This window comes from Sus scrofa, chromosome 5 (assembly GCF_054392235.1).
Source record: "Sus scrofa isolate SSC_HxYL_T2T_F1_AM1 chromosome 5, Sscrofa_HxYL_maternal_Yorkshire_Landrace_v2.0, whole genome shotgun sequence".
NCBI classification, from domain to species: Eukaryota; Metazoa; Chordata; class Mammalia; order Artiodactyla; family Suidae; genus Sus; species Sus scrofa.
Window position 1 is genome coordinate 26,293,150 of NC_139387.1, and position 24,400 is coordinate 26,317,549.

Sequence of the window (24,400 nt, forward strand, 5' to 3'; positions counted from 1 at the left end):
CCGGGCCACTCAGAAGTGCTGAATGATGGGTGGGGCTGAGATTTTGGATTAGGGGGAATTTTGCCGCCCCTCCTCCTTCATTTCCTCGGGGCGTAGAGCCGCTGGGCCGGGCTCTAAGAGACCCCGCCAGTCGGCCCTCTCAGCCGTGGGCGGGAGTGTAATGGGAACCAGATGGGGCTGGGAAAAAGAAAGGGGAGGGATGGTGGGTGGCAGAGAGGGGCAAAGCTCCTTGAAGGAGCTCCTCCCTCCTACTCCTCGGTAGGGAGCCACGTCGGTAGGGAGCCACGTCCGACGCGCCCGGCCTCCGCCGGTCTCCCACTTGACTCCGGCGAAATACCTTCACAGACGTCCCTAGAAGGGGTATCCTCCTCCCAAAGTTGCCACACAGAATTCCCCAGAGGTAGGTCCCCATTCTCAGCAAATAGGATGCTACTAGCGGAAGAAGGCAGGATACCCCTCCCATCCTTGCCTGACCTAAGCACTAACAACCCAGCGCGACTAATAGACGCGCGTCTAAGCAGCAGGTTATGGCAAACCCCGCCCATTTCTGTTCCCCGAACTTCGACGTGGTTTGGGAAGAGTGCGAGGATCTGTGAGGGATTCCTGCAGAGCTCCACGTTCACAGATCTGTCCTAAGTGCACACTCTACGGGAGTCAGAAGCACCCACGAGAGGAGCCGCGCACCCCAGTCTCCCAACTTTTCCTGGCTCACTCCTAACATTCACACGTATAGCACCGCGAAGCCCGAGTGTGGGCAGCAGGCGACCGGGTAGTTGTTTAGGCGCGTGTGCCCGTCGGTGTGCTTCTCTGTGTCTTTGTGTACCTGTGCGTGGTTGTGAAACTCCGCTCTCCGCTCAGAGGGGAAGGAGGAGTGGGAGTAAGAATGTCGCCGGCTGGGCGCTCACGTGGGTACGTGGGCGCGAAGAAGGCCGGCTGTGCATCCGGCGTAGGCGGCTCCGAGCGACCTCGCCCCGCCCGCTGAGTCCCCAAGCCCGCCTTCCACAGCCCGGCCTTGGTCACTTTAGTCCCCAACTCGGCGCCCTGGCGCCGAGTCCCCGCCCCCGCCTCCTGCTCCACACCCCCCTCCCCACATTCTCCGCCTCTCTCCGCCTCTCTGCTGAGGCTTCTCCACCGCCGGCCGAGAGGCCCGGGCGCCCGCCCCCCGCCCACAAGCCTCCGCCCCCGGCTCGGCCCACGCCCTCCGCCCGCCTGGCAGCCAGTGCTGCGCCGGGCCTCGCTCCCCGTGCGTCCTGCGGGGGCGGAGGCGCGGAGAGGCGGCAAGCGCAGCCGGGGAGGGGGGGGGTAGAGGCACAGACAGAGGCGCGGAGGCTCGGAGAGAGGAGACGTGGAGGAAGGGACGGAGCCCGGACAGCGGCGGACACGGCCTCGCGCGCCAGGAAGATCGCAGCACACAGAAGGCGCCGAGCGCCGGACACTGAGAGGGGCATCCCCGGTGGTCTCCAGCCGTCCATGCACAGAGCTCCCTCCCCCACTGCCGAGCAGCCGCCGGGCGGAGGGGACAGCGCCCGCCGGACCCCTCAGCCCAGACTCAAGTAAGTGGGCAAAGGGAAGCGGCGGGGAGTGGAAATGGGTGGAGCTGGACTCGGGGAAAGGGGTCCGGAGGGCGGAGGTCGAGGAGAGGACTAGGGGAAGAGGGACGGGGGTGGGGGGTGGAGACTGATGGAAAGGGGGTGCGCCTTCGAATTAGGGGGCCATGGGAGCAGGCAGGGATCTGATGAAGCTGGATGTGAAGGAATAGTATCTAATTCTCCATTCCTCGTTTACTCTGTGAGCATGACCTGGCCTGTGAGCCCCTGCAAAGAATGTGGGGGCTCCTAAGTGCCAGGGGAAGCCCTGGAGTTCTAGCTGGCAACAGTGCTGGGGAAGAGCCGCTCAGCTGGCACAATCTGTGGTTGGCATGGAGCGCGCCGCTTTGGGGTCGGGAGAAGTCGGCGCCTTTGAACCAAGAGCGCATCAGAGCGGCTCTGCAGGAGCAGGACGTGCCTTAGGCGTCTATTTCCATTTCCGTACCTTTATTTACAGAGTGGGGAGGGGAGTTTCGGTGTGCAGCCCCTCCCTCAAGAGGCCTTGAGTCGCTCCCCCACTCCACTTGAAGATGTGGATGGAAAAAGGGAGAGAGGGGTAGGCGGGAGCCCCCCGGCGGTTTTCGCCCACGGACGCTACCACCGTGGGAGTGTGTGTGGGCGGAACGGGCCGCAAAGCAGAACAATTGAGGCACTTCTCCCCTCCCCTGTGCCTGAGCTGAAGGGATGGGCCTACCTCTGGAGCAGGTGGGAAGGTCACTGCTGGGAGAGGGACCAACCGAGGGCCACTGGGCAGTCTGGAAGAGGGGGGAGGTTCTGGGGAGAGACAGCAGGAAAATGCCTAATCCTTGGGGAAGGCTTAGCAGAGGTGGGAAAAGGTAGCAGAGTAGGGGTCTGCTTGGCTCCTTGAGCTGAAAAGGGCAGGGAAGCCACACCCTCTGCCTCAGCCACATGAGCATAATGCCACCAGAGAATAAAGCTGCCCAGGTGTCCATTGTAGGGAGGTGGGGGCTCATACATTCACCTCAGTGTGGGAAGCTAACTTGTGTAATGTTGAGATTGCTGGGTGTTTGGAGGGGAAGACGAGGACTGTGTTCTGGAGGAGAGGGTGGTCCAGCCATCACCGGGGTGTGCTGGCTGGCTTCAGCGCGCAAGGTCTCCTTGTGCCAGGCCAGAAAAGTAAAAGTTGAGGATGGGGGAACAGAGCCTTTGACTTCCACAAAGACCAGTATGGTTTTTAGTACTTCTGGCCAGTTTGGGATGGCATTAGCATGGCTGTGACTCTGAGCAGTGGTTGGTTCTTGTGGTTTGGGCTCCGACCTAGGCACTGGGCAGAGAGAGCATTCGGAAGAGGGGTGGGAAAGAGAAAACAACCGTGAACGTGTGTTCGTACCCAGCAAGGAGGACTTGCACTGACCGCCATCCCCTCTCTGTCCTGTGCCTCCTTCTCAGGCCCAGTGCCCGAGCCATGGCCCTGCCTCGGACACTGGGGGAGCTGCAGCTGTACCGGGTCCTGCAGCGCGCCAATCTCCTTTCCTACTATGAGACGTTCATCCAGCAGGGAGGGGACGACGTGCAGCAACTGTGTGAGGCGGGTGAGGAGGAGTTCCTGGAGATCATGGCACTCGTGGGCATGGCCACCAAGCCTCTCCATGTCCGACGCCTACAGAAGGCACTAAGAGAGTGGGCCACCAATCCAGGGCTCTTCAGCCAGCCAGTGCCCGCCGTGCCCGTCTCCAGCATTCCGCTCTTCAAGATCTCTGAGACTTCGGGGTCCCGGAAGGGGAGCATGAGCAACGGGCATGGCAGTCCTGGGGAAAAGGCGGGCAGTGCCCGCAGTTTTAGCCCTAAGAGCCCCCTTGAACTTGGAGAGAAGCTGTCACCATTGCCCGGGGGACCTGGGGCAGGGGACCCCCGGATCTGGCCAGGCCGGAGTACTCCAGAGTCCGATGTTGGGGCAGGAGGAGAAGACGAGTCTGGCTCACCCCCGTTCTCCCCACCTGCAGGGGGAGGAGTCCCCGAGGGGACTGGGGCTGGGGGGCTGGCAGCAGCTGGGGCTGGGGGCGGTCCGGATCGGCTGGAGCCAGAGATGGTACGCATGGTGGTGGAGAGCGTGGAGAGAATCTTCCGAAGCTTCCCGAGGGGGGATGCTGGGGAGGTAACGTCCCTGCTGAAGCTGAACAAGAAGCTGGCACGGAGCGTGGGGCACATCTTTGAGATGGACGATAACGACAGCCAGAAGGAAGAGGAGATCCGCAAATACAGCATCATTTATGGCCGCTTTGACTCCAAGCGGCGGGAGGGCAAGCAGCTCAGCCTACATGAGGTAAGGATCCCAGCCTCCCAGGAGTGCTCTTGACTCCCAGGCCTTGACCCACTCATCTCTGAGAATGATCACTTCCCCAAGTCTGTTTCATTGACCTTGACCAGGACCCCAGGCCCTGATCCCTTCCCCAGCCAACCCCAGCTGCTGCAGTGCTTCCCTCCTCAACTGAGGCGGAAGCAGAGACACAAGCAAAGCCCAGCTGTCCTCCATGCTGCTCAGAACCCCACAGGAGTGGAGGAGGCCCTGGGCATTCCTGGGTGCTGACCTCTGTCTTCCTCCCTCAGAAAGCTCCTGCGTAGTGTCAGAAGCTGAGCAAGCATCTGATGGCTGGGCCTTGCTTGTCTGATGGTGAAGGGGAGAGAGGAGGTTTGGGCAAGGTGCTGGGTGAGTTAGGATTCTGACTGCGCTGGCGCCCTCTCCACAGCTGACCATCAATGAGGCTGCTGCCCAGTTCTGCATGAGGGACAACACGCTCTTACTGCGGAGGGTGGAGCTCTTCTCCCTGTCCCGCCAGGTGGCCCGAGAGAGTACCTACCTGTCCTCCTTGAAGGGCTCCAGGTGAGACTCCCTTCTCTAGGTCCTTCCTAGATCAGAATCCTTCCAAGGAGCTGGGTCATGTCTTAATCTCTACTTCAGGTGCCTCTTGGACTGCTTCTCCCCCATCTGTGTGTCCTTGACTTTGGCCAAGTCCACTTATCTGAGGTCTGGCCCCTTCTCCCATCCATTGCAGGCCTCCACTGTGCCCCCCCCACTGCCCCCCCCCCCCATAACAATGGTGCCTGAGCTGGAGACTTGCTTAGCCAGCATCTTTTCATACTCTGGAAATAATGCGTGTTCTTCCCCCCCCAGATTCTGTGTCTTGTCCACCACTTGTCCTTCCCCAGCCTCACTCTCCTTGTTCCTCTCCATCTTTGAAGGCTTCACCCCGAAGAATTGGGAGGCCCCCCACTGAAGAAACTGAAACAAGAGGTAGGTTTTCCAGGGTGCATATAGGGGGTTAGGGCAGCCTTCCCTGGTCCCCTCCCTTGCCAGGTTTTCATTTCCCCATTTGGGGCCTCTACAGGTTGGTGAGCAAAGTCACTCTGAAATCCAGCAGCCTCCCTCAGGCCCTGAGTCCTATGCACCCCCATACCGCCCCAGCCTGGAGGAAGACAGTGCCAGCCTGTCCGGGGAGAGCCTGGATGGACACTTGCAGGGTGAGTGTGCCTCGGAACACTTCTCTGGCCACTGGGGAGGGGGGAGCGCAGGGGTAGAAAGCTTGGGAGGAGGGCGCCAGGAGGCAACTCCCTGGAACATGGTTGGGAGGCCTGGCGGGATGGGGCAAATGGGCCTGGGCCTATGGGTCTGGCTTTGCAGTTGAGGGTGGGGGTTCCGTGGACTGTGGTCCCTTACCTGACCCGTGCCCATGCCCACAGCTGTGGGGTCATGCCCAAGGCTGACGCCGCCCCCTGCTGACCTGCCTCTGGCATTGCCAGCCCATGGGCTGTGGAGCCGCCACATCCTGCAGCAGACACTGATGGATGAGGGGCTGCGGCTAGCCCGCCTCGTCTCCCATGACCGCGTGGGCCGCCTCAGCCCCTGTGTGCCTGCGAAGCCGCCTCTCGCAGGTGAGGCAGCCAGCAGTGCTGTCCCCAACCACCCCTGCCACCCAGGCTCTCCCCCAACACACACAGCAATCCTGGTGTCCTGGGGCCAGGTGGGAGGAAGAGGGATGTAGTCACCAGAGAGGGCAATAAGGATGGTGGAGCTCCAGCCAACCAGGCCTTGGGTTGAGGAGAGGGGAGCCCTTGGAGGGCTGTTCCCAATAGGGAGGGTCTGACCCTAATGGGCATCTCTGAAGGGGGAACTGGGGAGCAGGAAAAGGAGGGTCATCAAGAAGAGAAGCTTGGATAGAACTTTTACCAACACAGGAGGGTGGAGCATTCTAGGAGTAGGGGTGAGGTTGCCAGCTTAGAATTGGACGAGCCCAAAGGGGTATGCTTGGTGCGTGGATGGGGGAAGGGGGAGTGAGGGAGTAGGCCAGCAGAGGGCCGGGCAGCGGCTGGGCTGAGAGTGACGCAGCAGACAAAGCCACCAACCCTGGCTTGGTATTTTTAAACTGTGTGTGGGTGGGAAGTGGGGGCGGGGACTGAAAGAGGGGCTCTTCTTGGGGGAGCTGGGAGGTTGGCTTCCTGTGATCCCCTTGATTTGGCTTCTAAGAAACTGGGGGGGGGGGGCGTGCATGGTAGGGTAGGCAGGGCCTGGGAGGAGGCCAGGGATGAGTGGGGGCGGCAGAGCCTGGGAAGGGGGGAGGGGGAGAGGTCACAGCCAACCCGCCCCCGCAGCTCCTGACAGAACCAGAAATTCCAGCAGAACGGAGGCGGGAGAGACCGAGAAAGAGAGAGACACTTACAGAGACCGAGAGCTACACACTGCTAAGAAGGGGAAGGGGTGCACACACTTGGCTATAGAAACCCCCCCCCCCACATACATGCGAGGTGGGCTGAGGGCTGTAAATCCGAGCTCAACTTTACAGCCTTCTCTACACCTGCCTTTGTTCTCAACCACCTCTGTCTACAGCGTTCACCTCGCAGTCTCCTAACTGACCCCTTCTCCCCGCAGAGTTCGAGGAGGGGCTGGTAGACCGATGCCCTGCGCCGGGACCCCATCCCGCTCTGGTGGAAGGTCGGAGGAGCAGCGTCAAAGTGGAGGCTGAGGCCAGCCGGCAGTGAGGGCGGGACTGCTGTCCTCAGACCGCGGGGCCTGGGCTCCCGGGTCACACAACCCCTCGACTCCGCGTCCCTGGCACCTAGTCACAGCCCTGGATCCTTCCGCTGCCCTTCTCCTGCCTCCCCACCGGCCCCATGGGCATAGAACTATGGGGCTTCAAGCAATAACGAGCAGGGGCCTGGCGAGAGGACACAAGGAGGGTGCGTGGTGCCCCCCTCACCGTTGCCCAGAGCAAGGGGCAAGGACTCTGCCTCCAGGGCACTTGGGGTTCTCCCCTTCCTTACACAGCACACTCCCATTCTCTAGTTTGAACCAGTGGTGTGAGCAGTTGGACTCGGTTTGGACATGGGGGAAAGGGGGACTATCCTGGGAGGGTCCAGCAACTAAAAGTGGAAACATTTCCCCCCCAGAACTGGGGGCCTGGGAACACTGGACCTGATCCTCCCTCCATTCCCCCATTTTTGTGCTTCTAGTTTGTTTCTTTAATTTAACAAGTGCTGCAGTTTGCCTACCCATCCCCATCCTTCTCCCAAGTCCTCAGCGGTTCTCTCCCTCCTGCCCTCTCTAGGGGGGCATGGGGTCCCCTTCACCAGCCCCCTCAGGAGGCTTGGGTGGACTCAGGGTCTCCCTTAGCTGGGGGCTGGGCCGCAGCACCTGTCTGAGCAGTTAGAGCATCTTTCTTTTCAGATCGTGTACAGTAGATTATTTATTTTGTTATTTTGGAATAAAATTTATTTTATGGCTTAGGATCTATGACCCCCAAGATGGAGAAAGGGTGGCATGGGACAGGGGAGTGGAGGGAAGCTGGCGGTGGCTGGGGAAATAGAAAAGAAGCAGTGGGTAGGGCCCCCGATACACCCAAAGGACCACACACTTGAGTCTGGACCCCAGACTCTCACCCCCTGCCTCTGGGCAGGACTGGTGGTGATGAGCCACCAAAACTACAGCCATATGCAGATGTCACAGCCACGAAGACCCCTCTGGGCACAGTTCTCAAAGATGAGTGAGTGCATTTGGGTTCGCATACACCAGAGAGGCCAGCATGCTTGCTGGTATCTTTTGTGCAGTGTCTCACACTTTCAAACGTGTGTTGTCACACAGGCAAAATCAGAGAGGTACATGTTCTATGTGGCTGTACAGCTAATGTGTGTGACATCTATATAGTAACATGTCTCAAGTACACATACTTTTGCACAGCTATACACACAAACTCAGCCTTTGTACTTCTGCATAATCTCATGCACATGTCCAGAAGCCTCCATCTGACTGACAAATTTGGAGCTGTTCAGGATTCATCTTTTAATCCAGGCAAAACCCATATCAGTAACCAAATGTACAGACCCTCCCTCCTCCTACCCAGTGTCTCCTGAACTGCTTCCCCATCTCCCCGGGGGCTGGGACCCAAGCCTATACCTCCACCCCTGGCATCTGGTGCAGATGTGTGCACATGTCCACATGTTTCTACATGTGTGAGTCCTGAGCCCTGGCTCCAGGCAGGTGGAGAAGCCCTCTGTGCCCTCATCTGTGCTCCTGCCCAGCCCTCTTCCTGCTCAGCCCCATCCTCCAGGGAGGGCCGTATGTGTGTTTTCCGCGTGTACAGGCATGCTGGGGCTGGTCTCACTTGGAACCTGAATTACCCTTCCAGCATCTGGAAGGGGGAGGGCAAGGGTGTGTGGTGGGAGGGAAGGAGCTGAGAGGTTCCACCCACTGTGCGTTCTCCTGGCAAAGTCCTTTGCTCTTGGCCAGGATGTAGGTGGGGACAAGAGGACACCCGCCCCATCCGCTGCTTGGCAGGAGCATGGGCAAGTGTCCAGAGCAGGTCCGAGGGGGCAGGAGAGCTGTCTCTCTGGGTTCCCCTTCCAGCTGGGATCACCAACTGGGGTTAGCCCTTAGGTCCAGATGGGACATGGAGATCCCAGACTGCCCATAGAGGGAGGGCTGCAGCAGGGGCTGGGCTCCCAGGGACCCTCCCCCTGACTCCCCTTGCCCCTCCAAGAGAAGCTTAGTGAGGTCCTGTTCAGTGGGAGGCAGCAAGGGTGGGAACATGTCTTCACCAACCCTGCAGGGAGAAAGGGAGAAGCAGTGGGATAGGCATGGCACCCATTCCTCAGCCCCCACCCAGCCTCCACCCCGAGGCCAATACTCACCAGGTGCCTTGAGGGAACCCTCCCACTGGCTGGCTCAGGCAACTCTCTTCTGCCATGGTCACATCTGGGCAGAGCAGGGGCTCAGGGCTGGACACAGCATGCTCCTGAGGCTGGCATGGCAGTAGGCCCCTGCCCAGGCCCAGAAAAGTAAATGAGGTGGGGGGGGTGGCTTCGAGGCTGGGAATCAATGGGGAGCTTGAGATCAGAATGGGGGAGGGGTGGTTTGTCACTCACTGTGGGTGAGGTTGGTCAAAGGGCAGGCCCATCTGGCTCAGGTTAGGGGGCATCTGCAGGTGAGGTCTGGAAGCAGGAAGGAGGGCACAGTCAGAGAAAGGAAGAGGTGGGCAAGAGCAGGGTGTTGCAAAGTCAAGACCACTGAGTGAGGAACAGAATTTCCTGCTCCTTATCCTGACGGCATAGCTTTGGGTAAGCCATTTCTACCTGTGCGCTTGGTCTTCTCACTTGTATAAGTAAATGTAGGGACTGGGGGCAGGGGGAGAGGAGAGCTAGATTAGCTAGGCTAATTTTTTCCTTTTTTTTTTTTTAGGGCCGTACCCTGGCATATGGAAGTTCCCAGGCTAGGGACTGAATCAGAGCTGCAGCTGCCAGCCTACACCACAGTCACAGCCACACAGGATTCAAGGCACGTATGCAATGACCAGTCATTGGCAATGCCGGATCCTTAACCCACTGAATAGAGGCCAGGAATCAAACCCGCATCCTCATGGATACTAGTCAGGTTCATTACCACTGAGCCACAACGGGAACTCCCTAGATTAGCTGATTTCCAAACTCTGAACTCTGGTGGTTCTAAGTCCCCCCAGTCCCCACCCCCACTGCAACTCCTGGGAGAGGAGATGTCCTGCCTTGACTGAGAGTTACTAAGAATGTGAGTGCTACCTGGAGAACAAAAATATCTACACCACTACAGGGCCAAAAAGAGGAATAAATAAAAATCAAGACAGCAGATACATGACAGTCAATTTCAAGGGCAGATCAGATAATATTAGTACTTAAATGGCTCTTGCTAGGAGCCAGGTACTATGCATAGCTTTACACATATTATTAACTCACCCTTCACAATAATCCTCTGAGGAAGGTATCAGCATTTTTCCCCATTCTACAAATGAGGCTCCAGAGTTAAGTAACTTGCCCAAAGTCAGAATTCCAACCTGGATCTCAACCACTAACACCCCAGTGGAGTGGACAGAAGAGACCAAAGTGCTAGGGGTTTGCCACCCCTTTCTCACAGAAAAGCCTCTCCCAACAAACGCAATTGCCCACCCCCAATGCAGGGGGGTGTCCCGCCCCATCCCCCAGAGGTGCCCCCACTTACTCCTGGAAGGCTGACAACACACTGACCGATTCTTCCCGGGGGATGGCTGGATATGAGGGGATGGAGTGAGAGTGTGGTGGATACATCTGGGACCTGGGGAAAAGAAAGCAGACCCCTGATGCCAGCCCTTCTCCTGGACACCCCCACCCCTGCCTCAAGATGGGGAATTCCTTTCAAGAAAAGGAAAATGCCCCACTTCAGCCCCCCCCTTTGCCAGCTCTCTGGCTGCCCATGCCAAGGGCCCGCCTGCACGGATCCCTCCTGTTTCCATCGCTCAAGCTTCTTACACCATATCTGGGCTGAGCTGCATGTTCATGGAGGTGTCAGGGGCCATTCCAAGATCATAAGTGGGCACCATGGTGGGCATTTGGGGTTCTGGGGTGGGAAGAGGCTGGTCCCTGGAGGAGGGGAGAAGACGTGGGTGACTGACCAGGGGTCGATGCCACCACCCCTTCCTACCAGTAAGTCCCAGGCCCCCCCAACCCTCCACCCACATCAACACACTCACCTTTCCACAGTCATCTTGATCGTAGCTGGGACATATCCCCTGCCATCCTTACCCATCTGCTCAGCTGTTGTGGGGAGGAAAGGAGAGCCTTGGAGTGCTTCCGGGTTAGGGAGGTGGAAAAGGTGGGCATGGCTGAGAGGCAGGTAGGAGACACAGGGTGACGAGGATGGAGAGAGAAGACAGGAATGACACACAGTGGGCAGGGAGGGGGCAGCTGGGAGCAGGAAGGAGGTGGACAACAGGAAGGAATCAGAACTTCGGGCCCAGCTCACGTTTGTAGTGGCTCCGGAAAGCCTCATCCTTGGGTTTCTTGGGGTAGAGGTTTTTGAGCTGAGCAAGGTCCCGGATTCGGTCCCCCAGTGAGCGAATGGACAGGTCTTTGGCAGAGAACGGCTGGATGTTCTCTATCTGTGGGGATCCTACAACAGAAATGAGGCCCTGAGTCCCCTCTGTCCAGACTTTCTTCCTCTTACCCTGCCAACCCCACCACACCCTTGGACTTATCCTCATTCCACCAAGATAAAGAGGAGAGGAGCTACGGTGAGGGTCCTGAGCAAGGGAGACCCACCAGTCTCCATTGCCACAGAGCTCACAGTGAGCAGGCAGAAGTTTAGCCCACAGAAGGCAGAAGAGAAGTTGGACCTAAGAAAGATCTTCCCGAAGATCAGGGTTGGCAACAAGGAAGGCCAAGACATTTCCTTCCCAGAAGAAATCCCAGAGGGCCTAGGGATAGAGGCAGCAGATTGGCTGGGGTGACCTCACCATCCTGGCCTCTGATAACGTGGGCAATGGTGATGCCCCCAATCTCTGAGTCACTGAAGCGAAGGAGGAAGGTTCCATCAGGTTCATTGAGGAGAAGGCTAGTGACATACTGTTTGCTGATGAAGCCAATGATCAACCTGGCCAAGAAGACGGAGAGGGTATGGGTGGAGGTACAGGGTATGCAACAGGAGGTACAGTTGCTCAGGCCGCCCGGGGCAGGGACTCACCGATCTGACCAGTAGCTCCGGAGACAGCGTTTGGTGAGGTCCAGGACACCATCAAACCACTGCCAAAAGGTGAAGCCACGACCTAGCAGGATCTCCTATTGGGCGTGTGGGGAGCTGGTATGAGGACAGGAGGGCCACAGCGAGAGCCTAATTAGGGCAGGCACTGGGCTGTGAGTACCCACACAACAGAGTCACAGGGCTGAGGGACCACACTGGACCTGAGACCCCCATCAGTGACAATGGTCAGCACTCAAGCTTACCATGTGCTAGGTGCTATTCTAAGCTCTTTTCATAAATTAATGTATCTGATCTTTACAAGCTTATGGAGGTAAGTCCTATGACTGTCCCATCTTACAGAGAAAAAAATGGAAGCCTAGAAAGGTCAAATAACTTGGCCAGGTCCACAGAGCTGGAGAGAAGCAGAGCTGGGATTTGGCCCAGAAAGTCTAGACTGGGCCCTGTCCTAACCACTGTGTTCCACCCCCTCCCAACGAGGCCTGGTGGAAGTGGAGTCCATGGAAGGCAGCTTGCAGGATGTGAGTGTCCTGCTCCCTTTGCTAACACATCCTCTGGCCGTGTGGGTTTTTCTTTCTTCTTTTTCTAAGAGATCAGTACATGACTACCTTTACCCGGCTGGTCCTCAACCAAGACAGCCAGGCCTCCTTTTATCCCTATTCGTGTAACAGGCCCAGTCCTGAGCCACCTGATTTGGGGGGCCATAAAATATAGTCACGAAGAGCAAGAGTCAAACATAGGGGCTTGCATCCTGGCCATGCCACTCACCTTCTGGGAGGCCTTAGACAAACTACTTAACCCCTGAGCATCAGGTTCCCCCTCTGTAAATCGGGGGTAATAAGAGTACCCACCTCAAAGGGATGTTGGGAGGATGAAATGGGATAACACACATAGAGGGCTAAAACACAGTGCCTGGTGTATAGCAAGCCGTCGACACATGGTAGCTGGTATTATTGCACATGTCCCTGTGGGATTTCATCCTGGTTTTTGCAATAGGAACTATTTTCCCGAGGGGTCAAAGTCATTTTGAATCAGAGCTGTTTACACACAATCTGGATGAGTCATGCAAATCACTGGCAAAGACTTGGGGGATGTCAGAGAGCTAAGGGGTTTTGCTGCCTGGGCCACGACAGAGGCCTTCCTGATGCATGTGGTGGGGCATTGGGACGATCCCAGCAGTCGATATCTAGGCAGAAGCTACAGACACCCTGAGTGCCCCAGGGAGGAAAAGTTTGTGGATGGGCGGTCCAAAGGGCAAGGGAATGACCTTGTTGAACTGTGACCAGGACACAGAACGGTGCTGGAAGGCCTCCATGCTCAGGCTGTTGTCGTTGAAGATCTTCTGGGCCAGGAAGAGGAAGTGCTCTGGGAGTAAACCCCGGTTGGTCCCCACCTCAGCCATGAACTTGAGGTTCAGAGTTTCACACATCTTCTCCCAGGGCACCCGCTCAGCCACCACAAAGGGCACACGGTCCTGGGAGGAGGGGAAAAGGAGAGGGCATCTCAGGCTGTCCTCCCCATTCCTCCTCCAGAGGGCCTTCATCCTTCCCACCTCCCCAAGCCTGCCCCTCCCCAGCTGTGTCCCCCTGAGCTCATTCAACAAAGATGGCATTTGCCCAACAGTAGTTTAGGGTGCTACGGCAAGACAGTTGTTACGACTGGCATGAAAAGAGGTCAGAAGAACCCAAAGAGGTCTCTTAGAAGGAGTTAAGGTCACCTCCATTTGAACTGCCAGCCTGCCAGCCTGCACCCTCACCCCAACTCCAGGTCTTTCCTCACCATCTCAGAGAAGGCGTTGTCCCACAAGATGGTGGCTTTGGCATTGTTGTCTTGGTTGCCGTGGACAATGACCACCAGGGGCAGAGACAGGGCCTGAAGCGGGTGAGGAAAGGGGGTTCTTCTTACTGCAGATAGAGACTTCCATAGAGGGCTGGGTCTGAGGGTGCGGGGAAGCCACTGGACTCACACAGCATCGTTATAAGCTCACGGGATGTTACCAGATGCTTTCTGAAGCTCGGTGTGGGCCTTATGCAGAGAAGTGGTTGTGAGTCAGGGCTATGGAGTCAGAGCTCCAGGTTTCAAATGCCACCCTCAACATTCAGTAGCTGTGTGACCTGGGCCAATTACTCAATCTTTCTGTGTCTCCATGTCCTCATCTATAAGATGAGGCTGGCAGTCATACCTACCTCATAATGTTATTGAGAAAACCAGGTATGTGTGTGACTTGAAATAGTGCCCTGGTCTGTGGACAGTGTGTAACAAGGGCCAGTCGCTTCTACCCTGTCACTCCTGCAGGTGCACTCCGGTTCTTGCTCTTCCCTACTCACCCGGGTCCCAACACACACAAATCCCGACACACAGGGTATGGGGCCATCGTGAGGAGTGAGGATCCAGCCCCCACTGTGTGTAGCCTGGGCGGGGGGACCTGGGGCCCCACCTCAGGAAGGGCTGGGGCCTCACTTCACCTGGAGCTGGATGGGGAGTTTGTTGGGGCCAAGCACGAAGCTGGTGGAAAAGAGCACTGCACACTTCTCCTCGGTGACGGACTCAGTGCCCTTCCGCTCGCACCGCTTGATTTTCTTCAGAAGCTGCAGGATGGGGGAGGGAGAGAAGGGTGAGGGCAGAGACGGCCTCTCCTGGGCTCCCAACACCCTCTCTAAGGAGAGACCTCCGGACCCCGGCCCACCACTCCCTGAAGCCCTCACCAGGTTCTTGAACAGGGCAGAGCAGCAGTTCCCAGGAACGCTATTCTCCAAGGGCACAGAGTTGTTGATGATCTCCCCAGTGCTTTCGCTGCCGGGGGAAGTCAGAGAGTGGCTCATCCCACCCGGGCCAGCTGTGGCAGGAGCTTGGGTCCAAGGGTGAATGGGATGGATGACTGGCCCCCAACCTCCATCTCTCCCCTTGAGTTCTTCTTTTTTTTTGTCTTTTTGCCATTTCTTGGGCCGCTCTCGCGGCATATGGAGGTTCCCAGGCTAGGGGTCTAATCGGAGCTGTAGCCACCAGCCTACACCAGAGCCACAGCAACTCGGGATCCGAGCTGCGTCTGCAACCTACACCACAGCTCACGGCAACGCTGGATCCTTAACCTACTGAGCAAGGCCAGGGATTGAACCCGCAACCTCATGGTTCCTAGTCGGATTCGTTAACCACTGAGCCATGACAGGAACGCCTCCCCTCGAGTTCTTAAGGGAGCAGTTCCCCCCTTAGCCAAATCCTGATGCTTGCGCCCCATTCTTGCGCTGACGGGTCCTTGTCCTTCCTCTGCCTTGACCACACAGGGTTCCCACATCCTGGGACCCTCCCTCCCTGTCACCCTGCTCCTCAGGCCAGTCCCCCAGGCTCCTCTGGCCCCCATCCCCCACCCCCCATCCTCCCCACCCTGGCCTCTCCAGCCCCAGCTTACGCTCCAGCCCCGGGCCCCTGGGGCATGCTCAGCTCCCTGGCCTGCTTCTCGGTTACCATATCGGCCCTGACCAGTGGAGGCTTGGCTGGAGCCCCCAGGAACCTCAGGCCCAGCAGGAATCGAACCCCAGCCTGAAACTTGGTCTGCGTCTTCAGTACCTGGGGGGGCTGCTTTTCTACCAGGAAAGAGCTGAGAGGAGGACACAAGGGAAGTCAGTGACAGGGTCCTTCCTGGTGCCCCCCCCAACTCTGACCCTCTTCCTTTCTTAGGATCTGATGTAGACCAGGCAGGGGTTCATACCTGGTGACGAGAGTTTGCAGGACTTCATCCAGCCGGCTAATCAGTGCTGCTCGGGTCTTGGGCTCAAGCTCCCCACCAGCCGCCCCCACTTCCTGCTGCAGCTGTGAATAAATGTCCACCAGGCTCTCACACCTGGGGCCAGGACAGTGGTCAGGGGGCACAGGATTTAGGCTGCCTGTTCCTGGCCCAGACCCTCCACCCCTAAACCCAGAAAGAAAGCAGGATAGTGTGTGTGGAGGGGGTGGGATGGACAGTGGGTGCGGCTGCAAGGGACCTGGGCTGAAGGGGTTCTGGGACCTGCCTTGGCTCTGAGGAGGAGGTTCCTTCTCAGGGCCTGGAAGCTCTGTGGAAACTCGGCTGCCTCTTCCCCAGGACTCTGGTACCCAGGTTAGCTGCCAGCACACATGATGCTTTTGTGCAAATTAGAAGGTGTCCACCCCATAGACCAGATAGATTCCCCATTCCTCTGGGCACGGGGCTTAAAGAGAAAAGTCTGGGTTGCAGGAACTCCTGCTTGTGCCCCCTTGGCTGGGAGCACGTGTACAGGATGAGATCCAAACAACAGCGCACACGGCTCTGCTGGAACTGGCTTCTCTGAGTCTTAGCCCACCCAGGCCTGGTTTTTCCTTTTTTTTTTTTTTTTTTTTAATGGCCACACCTGCAGCCTATGGAGCTTCCCAGGCTAGGGGTCGAATTGGAGCTGCAGCTGCGGGTCTACGCCACAACCACAGCAACACAGGATCCGTAAACCACTGATGGAGGCCAGGGATCAAACCCAAATCCTCATGGATACTAGCTGGGTTCGTTACTGTGGAGCCACAGAGGGAATTCCCTGGCCTGTTTTTTCTCTCACACACCTGTGGGTCCTCCAGCAGTGACAGCAGGTGCCCACCCCCAGCCCACCCTTCTTCCCTGTCAGCCCTGCCCCCACCTCTCCTGCAGTGGGGCCAGGCTCTCCTCAAAGGGTGCGCCATTCCCTGCCAGCTGCTGCTGCCGTTTCCAAATCTGGATCCTCTTCAGCACCAGGGCCTGGGCAGCCTCCAGCTCCCCAACAGTCTCCTGCAGCAACGTGGCCAGGGCCTGTGGGCGGGGAGGGCCTAAGCCAGGGCCACACACTTCCTCCTTGTCCAGCTCCCGAGGGTAGGGCTCTCTTTCTCACCTCTCCAAGGTCTAATCTCCATCCTCTCACAGATTTGAGACCCTCTCAAAGTCTGCACTTTGAGCTTCATCCCACATCTCAGTCCATTACTCACCTCGCTTGGCCCAGTCCCCTTGGCAGGAGTTTCTAACAAGTTGTGAAGAGACACTGAGGGTAGGGGCAGAAATCAGGGGCGCAGAGAGATGTGAGGTTCAGTCAAGGTTGAGATCAAAAAGGGAGCATTCCCACACCCTCCCCAGAACCCTCCTAGGGCTCCAGGCCCAGGCTCCTACCTTGGCCAGCCTCAGCCCCGGGCTGCAGGGCTTTGCGGAGAAGGCGGGTTTCCCCCACTCGGTGCTGCAGCCTCCGCAGAATTGTGTTAAACTTGAGTTCCTCCTGCTTCCAGTGGAAAGGCATTGGCAGGTGGCGGAACTGCACAGGAGGGACAGATGCCACCAGGTGAGACACTCTGCCCATCCCTTCTACTTGGCCTCCACTCCCTGAAGGGGTGCCTGTTGCTCTGCTCTGCTCTGCACAAAAGGAGACAGGCCACTTTCCTTGGCTGGCTCCCCACCCTCCTTGGACAGTTCTTCCTGCCCATTTGGAATCTCCTGGAAATAAGACCTCTCTGCTGGCAGAATCAGCTCCTTACCTCTTGCTCTCTCCTCCCCAGGCCTCCTTACCCTCAGTCCCTCACTGGAAGCTTCTCTGAGCTTAACTTGGGGCTCACCCTGACCCCAGGAACCTCCTTTGGTCATCTTGGGCCTAGAACACTGAGCCTTGACGTTCCTGTGTGGCTTAACGGGTTAACAATCTGGCATTTTCACTGCTGTGGCTCGGGTTACCTGGCCTGGGACCTTCTGCAAGCCACGAGCGCAGCCAAAAAAACCAACCAAACAAAAAACCAACAACAGGGAGTTCCCATTGTGGCTCATCTGGTGAAGAACCCAACTAGTGTCCATGAGGATGTGGGTTCGATCCCTGGCCTTGTTCAGTGGGTTATGGATCCAGTGTTGCCACAAGCTGTGGTGTAGGTCACAGATGCGGCTCAAATCTGGCATTGCTGTGGCTTTGGCATAGGCCAGCAGCTGCAGCTCAAATTCAACCTCTTGCCAGGGAACTTCCATATGCCGCAGGTGAGGCCCTAAAAAGACAAAACAAAAAACACACAAACAAAAAAACCCCAATGACACTGAGGCTTTCCTGAAGTTCAGATTCCTTCTAGTTTCTCATGGCCCAGGCTAAAGTCCCAGGACAAGATGGGGTGAAAGATGGGGTATCCCAATACCTGTTCCATAACAGCTTTTTTCTCCCCTTGAAGTATGTGTCTGAAAGTGGCCACCAGCTTCAGCGGGTCCCTCTGATATATGCTCTATAGAAATGAAGAGTGGTAGACAGGATTAGCCTGGCTCTTACCCGTGTCTTTCTCCTCTCCACCACTCCCACCCGCCTCCACTACTCCCACATGCACTGAGAGGCAGCACAGCTGTGCTCCAGAAGTTTTCATGCATTTGCATGCTTTTAAAATCTAATTTGCATGCTAGCTAACAGCTAACCACAGGAATACCAATTTGCTTCCAGCATCCAGCCAATTTTCTTCTAGCATCCAAGGCTCACCCCAGCTCCACTCCAGGCCCCACCCCAGCCTTGTCCCCTCCCCTTCTGCCCCCACCTCCAGGGTGCTGATGTGTTGCAAGATGGTACTCCCCTCCCCCTGCTCTCCAGCCAAGGCCTGAAGGCGCTGGACAGTGGCAGATAGCAGGGCACTGGCCATGTTGCAGCAGAAGGCATCTGAGCCGACAAGGAACTCCCTGTGGGAAGAATGGGATGAAGCAGCCTTGGGTCAGGGCTTCCTCAGCTCTGCTGACCCTTTATCCCATAGCAAACAGCTCAGCAGTTCCTTCCCCCTCTTATCCTCCATCCAGACCCTCTGCAGCCCTCCCCAGTATCCCTTGTTTCCTGATTTCCCAGCTGTTGTGAGAACTGCCCTTGCCCCAGCTCTGGCCGCCTTCCTCTTTGGCTCAGCCTCCTAAGGGGGTGGGGGGACTACACGTGTCCTCATGCATAAGCTGGTTGATGTGGCTCAGATTTCCTGCTAAATCTGGGCCACCACACATGGAATAACGAGTCCCAAATCCTGAAATGGGGTAAAGGAAAACCAAGGAGAGGGAAGGGGGGTGGGGGACACTGGGAGACCAACATGGGGTGAGGCAGCCAGGACTCACCAGGGTTGGTTCTCCAGCCAGTCGCCCAGGAGATGCCGCAGGTGTTGGGGAAAGTCGACATAGAGCCGCTGCAGTTTTTCTGGGGGCATTTTGGAGACCAGACCCCACAGAGACATGATCTGGGGTTTGGAGGGTGCCTGGAGGAAAGGAACAAGGTTTCTGGGGCACTCTGAGAGGTGTCCAAGAAAGTCAGCCTTAGTTTTGGGGCGGCCAGGGACCTCCCATAGACAGCCCTCCCAGAGAGCGTTCCCTCCCAGAGAGCCAGACCACCTCAAACCGGGGACATCTCTGGTTGAGGCCTGAGACAAGGGATTTCCTTCAACAGTAGACACAGGGGTGATGGGATGGGAGGAACTGAGCTGCAGTAAGGGGTGAGAGACAGAGGAGATGGGGCAGGAGGGAAAGCTCTCTGAGAGAAGACAGAGGATATGGTTGTAGCTCTAAATCTGCCTCTGGTGACAAGAAACCTCCCCTCTCTGGACCTGGAGCCTCTCATCTAGAACATACAAAGTGTGGATAAAGTTTAGAACTTTCCAAACTCTTTTTTCTTCTTTTCCTCTGCCCATGGCACACGGAAGTTCCCAGGCCAGGAGTTGAACTCATACCACAGCAGTGACCCAAGCTGCTGCAGTGACAAAGTCAGATCCTTAATCCACTGCACCACCAGAGAACTCCCTTTCCAAACTTTTGTAAGCAGTAGACGATTTTAGTGTTAACCTATGGAATTCCCATTATATGAAACTGGAGGAGTTCCCACCATGACACAACAGGATCAGCAGCATCTCTGGAGTGCTGGGATGCGGGTTTGATCCCTAGCCCGGCACAGTGGGTTAAGGATCCAGTGCTGCCGCAGCTGCAGCATAGGTCAAAGCTGCAGCTCAGATCTGATCCCTGGCCTGGGAGCTCCATACGCCATGGGGCAGCCAAAAATTTTTAAAAATTAAAACATTAAAAAAAAAAAGTTGAAGTTTCTCTGTTGAAAATGAGTGTAATAGCCCTGGAATTCTACTGCTTCTTACTTCCCTCTGCCTACCTTCTGACTCCAAAGGTGTCCCTGGAGAAACCCCTCACAATTCCAGGGCTCTGTGACAGAATTTTTTTTTTTTTTTTTTTTAATCTTTTCAGGGCTGCACCTGCGGCATATGGAGGTTTCCAGGTCGAATCGGAGCTCTGCCACAGCCAGGGCAATGCCAGATCCTAAACCCACTGAACAAGGCCAGGAATTGAACCTGCCTCCTTTTGGATGCTAGTCAGATTCGTTTCTGCTGAGCCATGACAGGAACTCCCCGTGAGAGAATTTGAAAACTACCTGGCTAGATGATGAAGAAGAGGATGGAAGACTAATAATAGCTACCATTAACTAAGCACTTACTATGTATGAGGCGTTACACTGGATGCATTACCTCATTATAACCTTGCAACAATTTTTAAAATATAGAATTATCCCCTTTCACAGGTAGAGAAACCAAGCTCAAGGAGATTCTCCAACTTGCTGAGTTTGGACATCAAGATTTGAACCCGAATGGGGTTAACTATTACATCATGCAGCTAGGATCCCTTCCAGATCCAAATCCCATAATCCTAAACGGGGGGCGTGTGCTGGAGGCGAATTGAAGAGGAGATGGAGCAAAAGGAAAAGCAGAGAGGAGTTCCCATCGTGGCTCAGTGGTTAACAAATTCTACTAGGAACCATGAGGTTACGGGTTCGATCCCTGGCCTTGCTCAGTGGGTTAAGGATCCGGCGTTGCCTGAGCTGTGGTGTAGGTTGCAGACATGGCTCGGATCCTGCGTTGCTGTGGCTCTGGCGTAGGCCAGTGGCTACAGTTCCGGTTAGACCCCTAGCCTAACCCCATATGCCACGGGTGCGGCCCTAGAAAAGGCAAAAAATAAATAAATAAATAAATAAATAAATAAATAAATAAAGGAAAAGCAGAGAGAACTCAGGAAGAAGGTGAGAGCAACTGGAGAAAAATCAGGGTTAATAAGTCTGTAGTGAAAAGTCTAGAAGGGGGAGAGGCTAGAAAAGGGGGAGAAGAAAAGGGGCCAAGAGGAAAGGAGATGGGGGAGTAGGGAAAAGGATTGCCTCCCCATTTCTGGGTGGGCTGCAAGGAGGAGTGGGTAAACCAGTGGTTTCCCAGGGGTCTCTCAGTTCATGTTTCTCAAAATGTCCCTCTTCTCAGAGATGATAGAAAGGATGGGGATGGAAACTCCCTGGGTCTCCCCCAACCCAGTAACCCCAAGTCCTCCGGCTGCACTTTTAGCCTCTCCCCTCTCCCAGTTCTTGCAAAAGGATGGAGAACAGAGGGGCCCCTTTTCTAGACACTCCAGTCCCTCCCCGCAGGCCCTCTCCCCGTGAGCTCTTTTCTCCCAAAGGCAGAATCCTCCCCCATCCTGCTCAGGGTCCTCTAATAGAGTTTTCTCTACGCCCGCCTTGGGGTGGGGCGCCTTTCGGTTGGTGTTTCAACCCAAGGGAGGACTCCATTCCTTTCTTGTCCCTTCCTCTCTCGTTTCTCAAGGTGTTCAGACCTTTGACCCTCTACCCCTACCCTACTGGGGACTGAGATGACCCCTAAGCCATAGGCAGCCCCACCTTTCCTCTACATCCTCTTGTTGAGTGGCCAGCTTCCTGTCCCGGCTCTGGCTTCAAATCTTCCCCCCCCTCCATCCCCAGACTGCAAGGGGCTAGATTTTCCCCCACCCACACCCACCGCCCACACACAATAACAAGGCCGTGTCCATTGGCCTGCCAGGCCAGAGACGCCTTCTGCTCTAAGCCCCGCTGAACAGCCGCAGGGAGGGAGGAGCCCCGGCGTGAGGGGGCGGGGCCAGTGTTGCCTTCCCAATAGGGAAGGGAAGCCCCACGTCCAGGATCTTCATCAGCCCGGCTTCGTGGCCTAAACCTCAGCTCAACTCCGACATTCCTGAGCCCTCTGACCGTGGGACCACAGGATCAAAAGTCAAAAGAGTTTCTCCGAGTTGCCCAATGTGTGTATGTGGAGGTGGGGGCGGGGAGGGATGCGGGGAGGCGGAGCCAGGTCAGCACGAGGAGGGTTAACTCCGTGACGCGCCGGGACCAGCGTGGAGCAGTTTTGAGGGGGAAATTCCCCCTCCTCTGGGGCACCATGAGGTCTACATCTGGGGCTCGCTCACCCCCTAGCCACACCCTTGAACGGGAACCTTTATGGGGGGGCCTGGATAGGGGTTTGTCAAGGACCCACTACGCCCAGGCATCAGCCTACCAGGGAGGGGCAGCCACTTTCCCCCACCGCAGACGGCAGAGGGACACCTCCTTTCCCTCCTTTCCCTGCCTTTGCGCGTCCCTGTAGGTGCAGGGACGCGGGGGTGGGGGTGGGGGTGAGGGAGGGGCTGGAAAAAGTGAACCACGGCATGGAGGGGTTGAGGGGGGAAGTGCTAGGCCTGTACCCAGCCCAGATTCCTCTGATATTTCGAAACTGCCAAAACTCAGTACCACCAGCGACCAGCCCCAGCTGAAACAATTTCTTGGGGACCATCCACTCTGCCCAGGGAGGATTCTGAGAGGCCCTCCCCCACCCCCCCACACACTCATAGTCAGATGCCCCCCAACCCCCCCTCCTGGAGGCATCCCCTCACCTTGGCAACCCCTCTGCTGTCTTCTCCCTCTCTCAGCGGGCACTGCCAGGCCCCATGGGTCTGTAGCTCTGTCCAGCGGGTTCAGGGCTGGCCCTGCTAGCACCCTCCCTCCAGCACCACTAAAAAGAAAACACGCACACACACACAGTCACACATACACACACACACACACACACACACACACAAAATCCTCTCCCGTCCTCCTCTTCAGTGTAAGCAGTGGCTGCCCCAGCCCGCTGTTTCCGGCTTCTCCGACTACCCAGGTCCCTCCCTGGACCTCTGACGACACAGAGAAGAGAAAGTGGGCTGGAGGAGGAAGAGGAAGAAAGTGGGGTGAGCGTATCTGCCTCCTGTCCCGGGGAGGGGAGCATGGGGTGAGGGGAGCCAGGACTGGGATTTGGGGGGCCCTGGGGCCTGGCTGGAAGGGAGGTTGATCCCCATTTACCCTGTCCCCCATAAAAGCAATAAACTTTTCTCTAGAAAGTCACCTAATGTCAAGTAGAGACATACTGCCTCTCTCCTACTCAAAACTTTCGCAGGGGCTGGAGTTTGGGCTCACCAGGGACTGGGCTCCCCCCGGGGCCTCTGGAAGACGAAACCCCTCAGGGCTCTGCGCTCCCTCCAGTGGAGGACCCTGAAAGCAGGCAAGGAGCTCCAGTCTACTCCGTCCGGAACTCCTAGGTTCCCCTCCCTTCTAGGTGGGGACCGCCTTAGAGGTCTCGTGACCGCTGACGGGAGCGTGTGGGGGAGGGGACCCAGAAGCTCAGAATGCTGGAGGACTCCAGGGGTCCTCGGACTGAAAGTCATCTCTGCCCCCTCTTCACAGGGGACTATTCTCAGACCCAGGTGGGAGCCAGCAAAAGCTGGAGTTGCTGCCTGATTCCCAAGGGTCAAGTTTGAATATGAATCTGCTGTGCAGCCTTGGCAAAGTTCCCAACTGTTTCTGGGGTAAACACTGAGACACACCCAGAAACAAACACACATACACAATTTCCCTGGCCACAAGATTCCCCCCCCCCAACACGCACACATACTTACACACACGTGCAGGCAGTCTCGAAGACATGTCTGCACTCAGAGCCACATGCAGTCACAAGGGGACACACACTCACACACAAGGCTTGCTCAGCTTCTGAGTCATCATCATAACTAGTGGATGGTTTCTGCAGCTTTTGCTGGAGGAGGAGCTGGAGAAGGCCAAGGGACTCCGAGAGCTATTCAGGCCCCTAAACCTGAGAAGTGGTGTGGGCAAAGGGTGGTCTCTGAGGGGCGGTGGAAGATGGGAGGTGGTTTCTACTCCCCTCCTTTCTCCCCAAACAGGGCTGGGCTCAGGGGCCAAAGCCAGGCCGATGCTGCCCCCTGGTGTCTGAACAGATTCCCAAAGCCCAGCTCCTTCCACTTGGGTTCATGTGGAACAGGTGGCAACCAGCCAGGCAGCAGAGGATAGCAATTAAGACCCTGGCCTCTGGAGACAGGCTACGTGAGTTCAAATCTTGCCAGTGCTGCTAACTGCACAACTCTGGGCAGTTCACTCTTTGTGCTTCAGTTTTGCCATCTGTAAAACAGAGCAAATAATAGTCTTGACTTACAAAGTGTGAGAGTGAAATGCAATAATACATGTGAAAGCTTAGAAAAATGCCTGGCACATAGTAAACGTTAGGCACTATTATTATTATTATTACTTTTTGGTCTTTTTAGGGCCACACCCGTGGCATATGGAGGTCCCCAGGCTAGGGGTCAAATCGGAGCTACAGCTGCTGGCAATACGGAAACCGAGCTGCACCTGCAACCTACACCACAGTTCACAGCAATGCCAGATCCTTAACCCACTGAGCAATGCCAGAGATCAAACCTGCATCCTCATGGATGCTAGTCAGATTCATTTCCACTGAGCCACGATGGGAACTCCAGGCACTATTTTTATGTCCCAGAATAAGCCAGGCAGAAGGGCCTCTATCCTACATCAGAGTCCCCAGATTTGAGGGTAATATTACCACCACAAAGAGTCTATTGGAGGTATGTGTGTTTACTGTGTCAGGAAAGCAGCCATTTGAAGAGGAGGGAGGGCTGGGATGGAGCTGGTGGGGAGGGGATCTGTCCATGGATCTAGAAGACAGGCAATGCTAGGATCGCACTGTGTGCACA

At 56.5% G+C, this 24,400-nt stretch overlaps 2 protein-coding genes across 6 annotated transcripts; one reads left to right on the forward strand and one right to left on the reverse strand.

The window, feature by feature from the left end:
- Nucleotides 1–1,312: 1,312 nt before the first annotated feature.
- NAB2 (NGFI-A binding protein 2) lies at nt 1,313–7,328 on the forward strand. 4 transcript variants are annotated; one of them, XR_014803419.1, is made up of 7 exons: nt 1,313–1,553; nt 2,997–3,870; nt 4,295–4,428; nt 4,720–4,839; nt 4,934–5,066; nt 5,286–5,477; nt 6,472–7,328. XR_014803419.1 is itself a non-coding variant. In XM_001929485.6 (7 exons), exons 1-7 carry the CDS (start codon nt 1,471–1,473, stop codon nt 6,579–6,581), a joined length of 1,578 nt encoding a protein of 525 aa, XP_001929520.1. In that variant the 5' UTR covers nt 1,313–1,470; the 3' UTR covers nt 6,582–7,328. The 4 variants fall into 4 exon arrangements, 2 of the variants coding, with proteins under 2 accessions (XP_001929520.1, XP_020947484.1); XM_001929485.6 differs by having other exon boundaries at nt 4,788–4,839; XR_014803420.1 differs by lacking the exon at nt 5,286–5,477.
- On the reverse strand, nt 7,268–22,379 carry STAT6 (signal transducer and activator of transcription 6). 2 transcript variants are annotated; one of them, NM_001197306.1, is given in 22 exon segments: nt 7,268–8,638; nt 8,727–8,855; nt 8,961–9,026; nt 10,063–10,155; nt 10,350–10,460; nt 10,571–10,634; nt 10,843–10,989; nt 11,333–11,469; nt 11,560–11,654; nt 12,842–13,048; nt 13,354–13,446; nt 14,040–14,162; nt 14,280–14,370; nt 14,981–15,169; nt 15,281–15,412; nt 16,212–16,360; nt 16,534–16,586; nt 16,712–16,850; nt 17,707–17,790; nt 18,091–18,229; nt 18,644–18,780; nt 22,256–22,379. In NM_001197306.1, coding segments are annotated over 21 exon segments (2,547 nt in total). In that variant the 5' UTR covers nt 18,760–18,780; nt 22,256–22,379; the 3' UTR covers nt 7,268–8,448.
- Between the last annotated feature and the right edge of the window lie 2,021 nt (nt 22,380–24,400).

Bases quoted from the DNA above. Each gene is read 5' to 3' on its own strand.
- NAB2 (XM_001929485.6), top strand. From the start codon at position 1,471: ATGCACAGAGCTCCCTCCCCCACTGCCGAGCAGCCGCCGGGCGGAGGG. The intron at 1,554-2,996 runs GTAAGTGGGCAA...CCTCCTTCTCAG, and splicing joins ACCCCTCAGCCCAGACTCAA to GCCCAGTGCCCGAGCCATGG. The intron at 3,871-4,294 runs GTAAGGATCCCA...CCCTCTCCACAG, and splicing joins AGCAGCTCAGCCTACATGAG to CTGACCATCAATGAGGCTGC.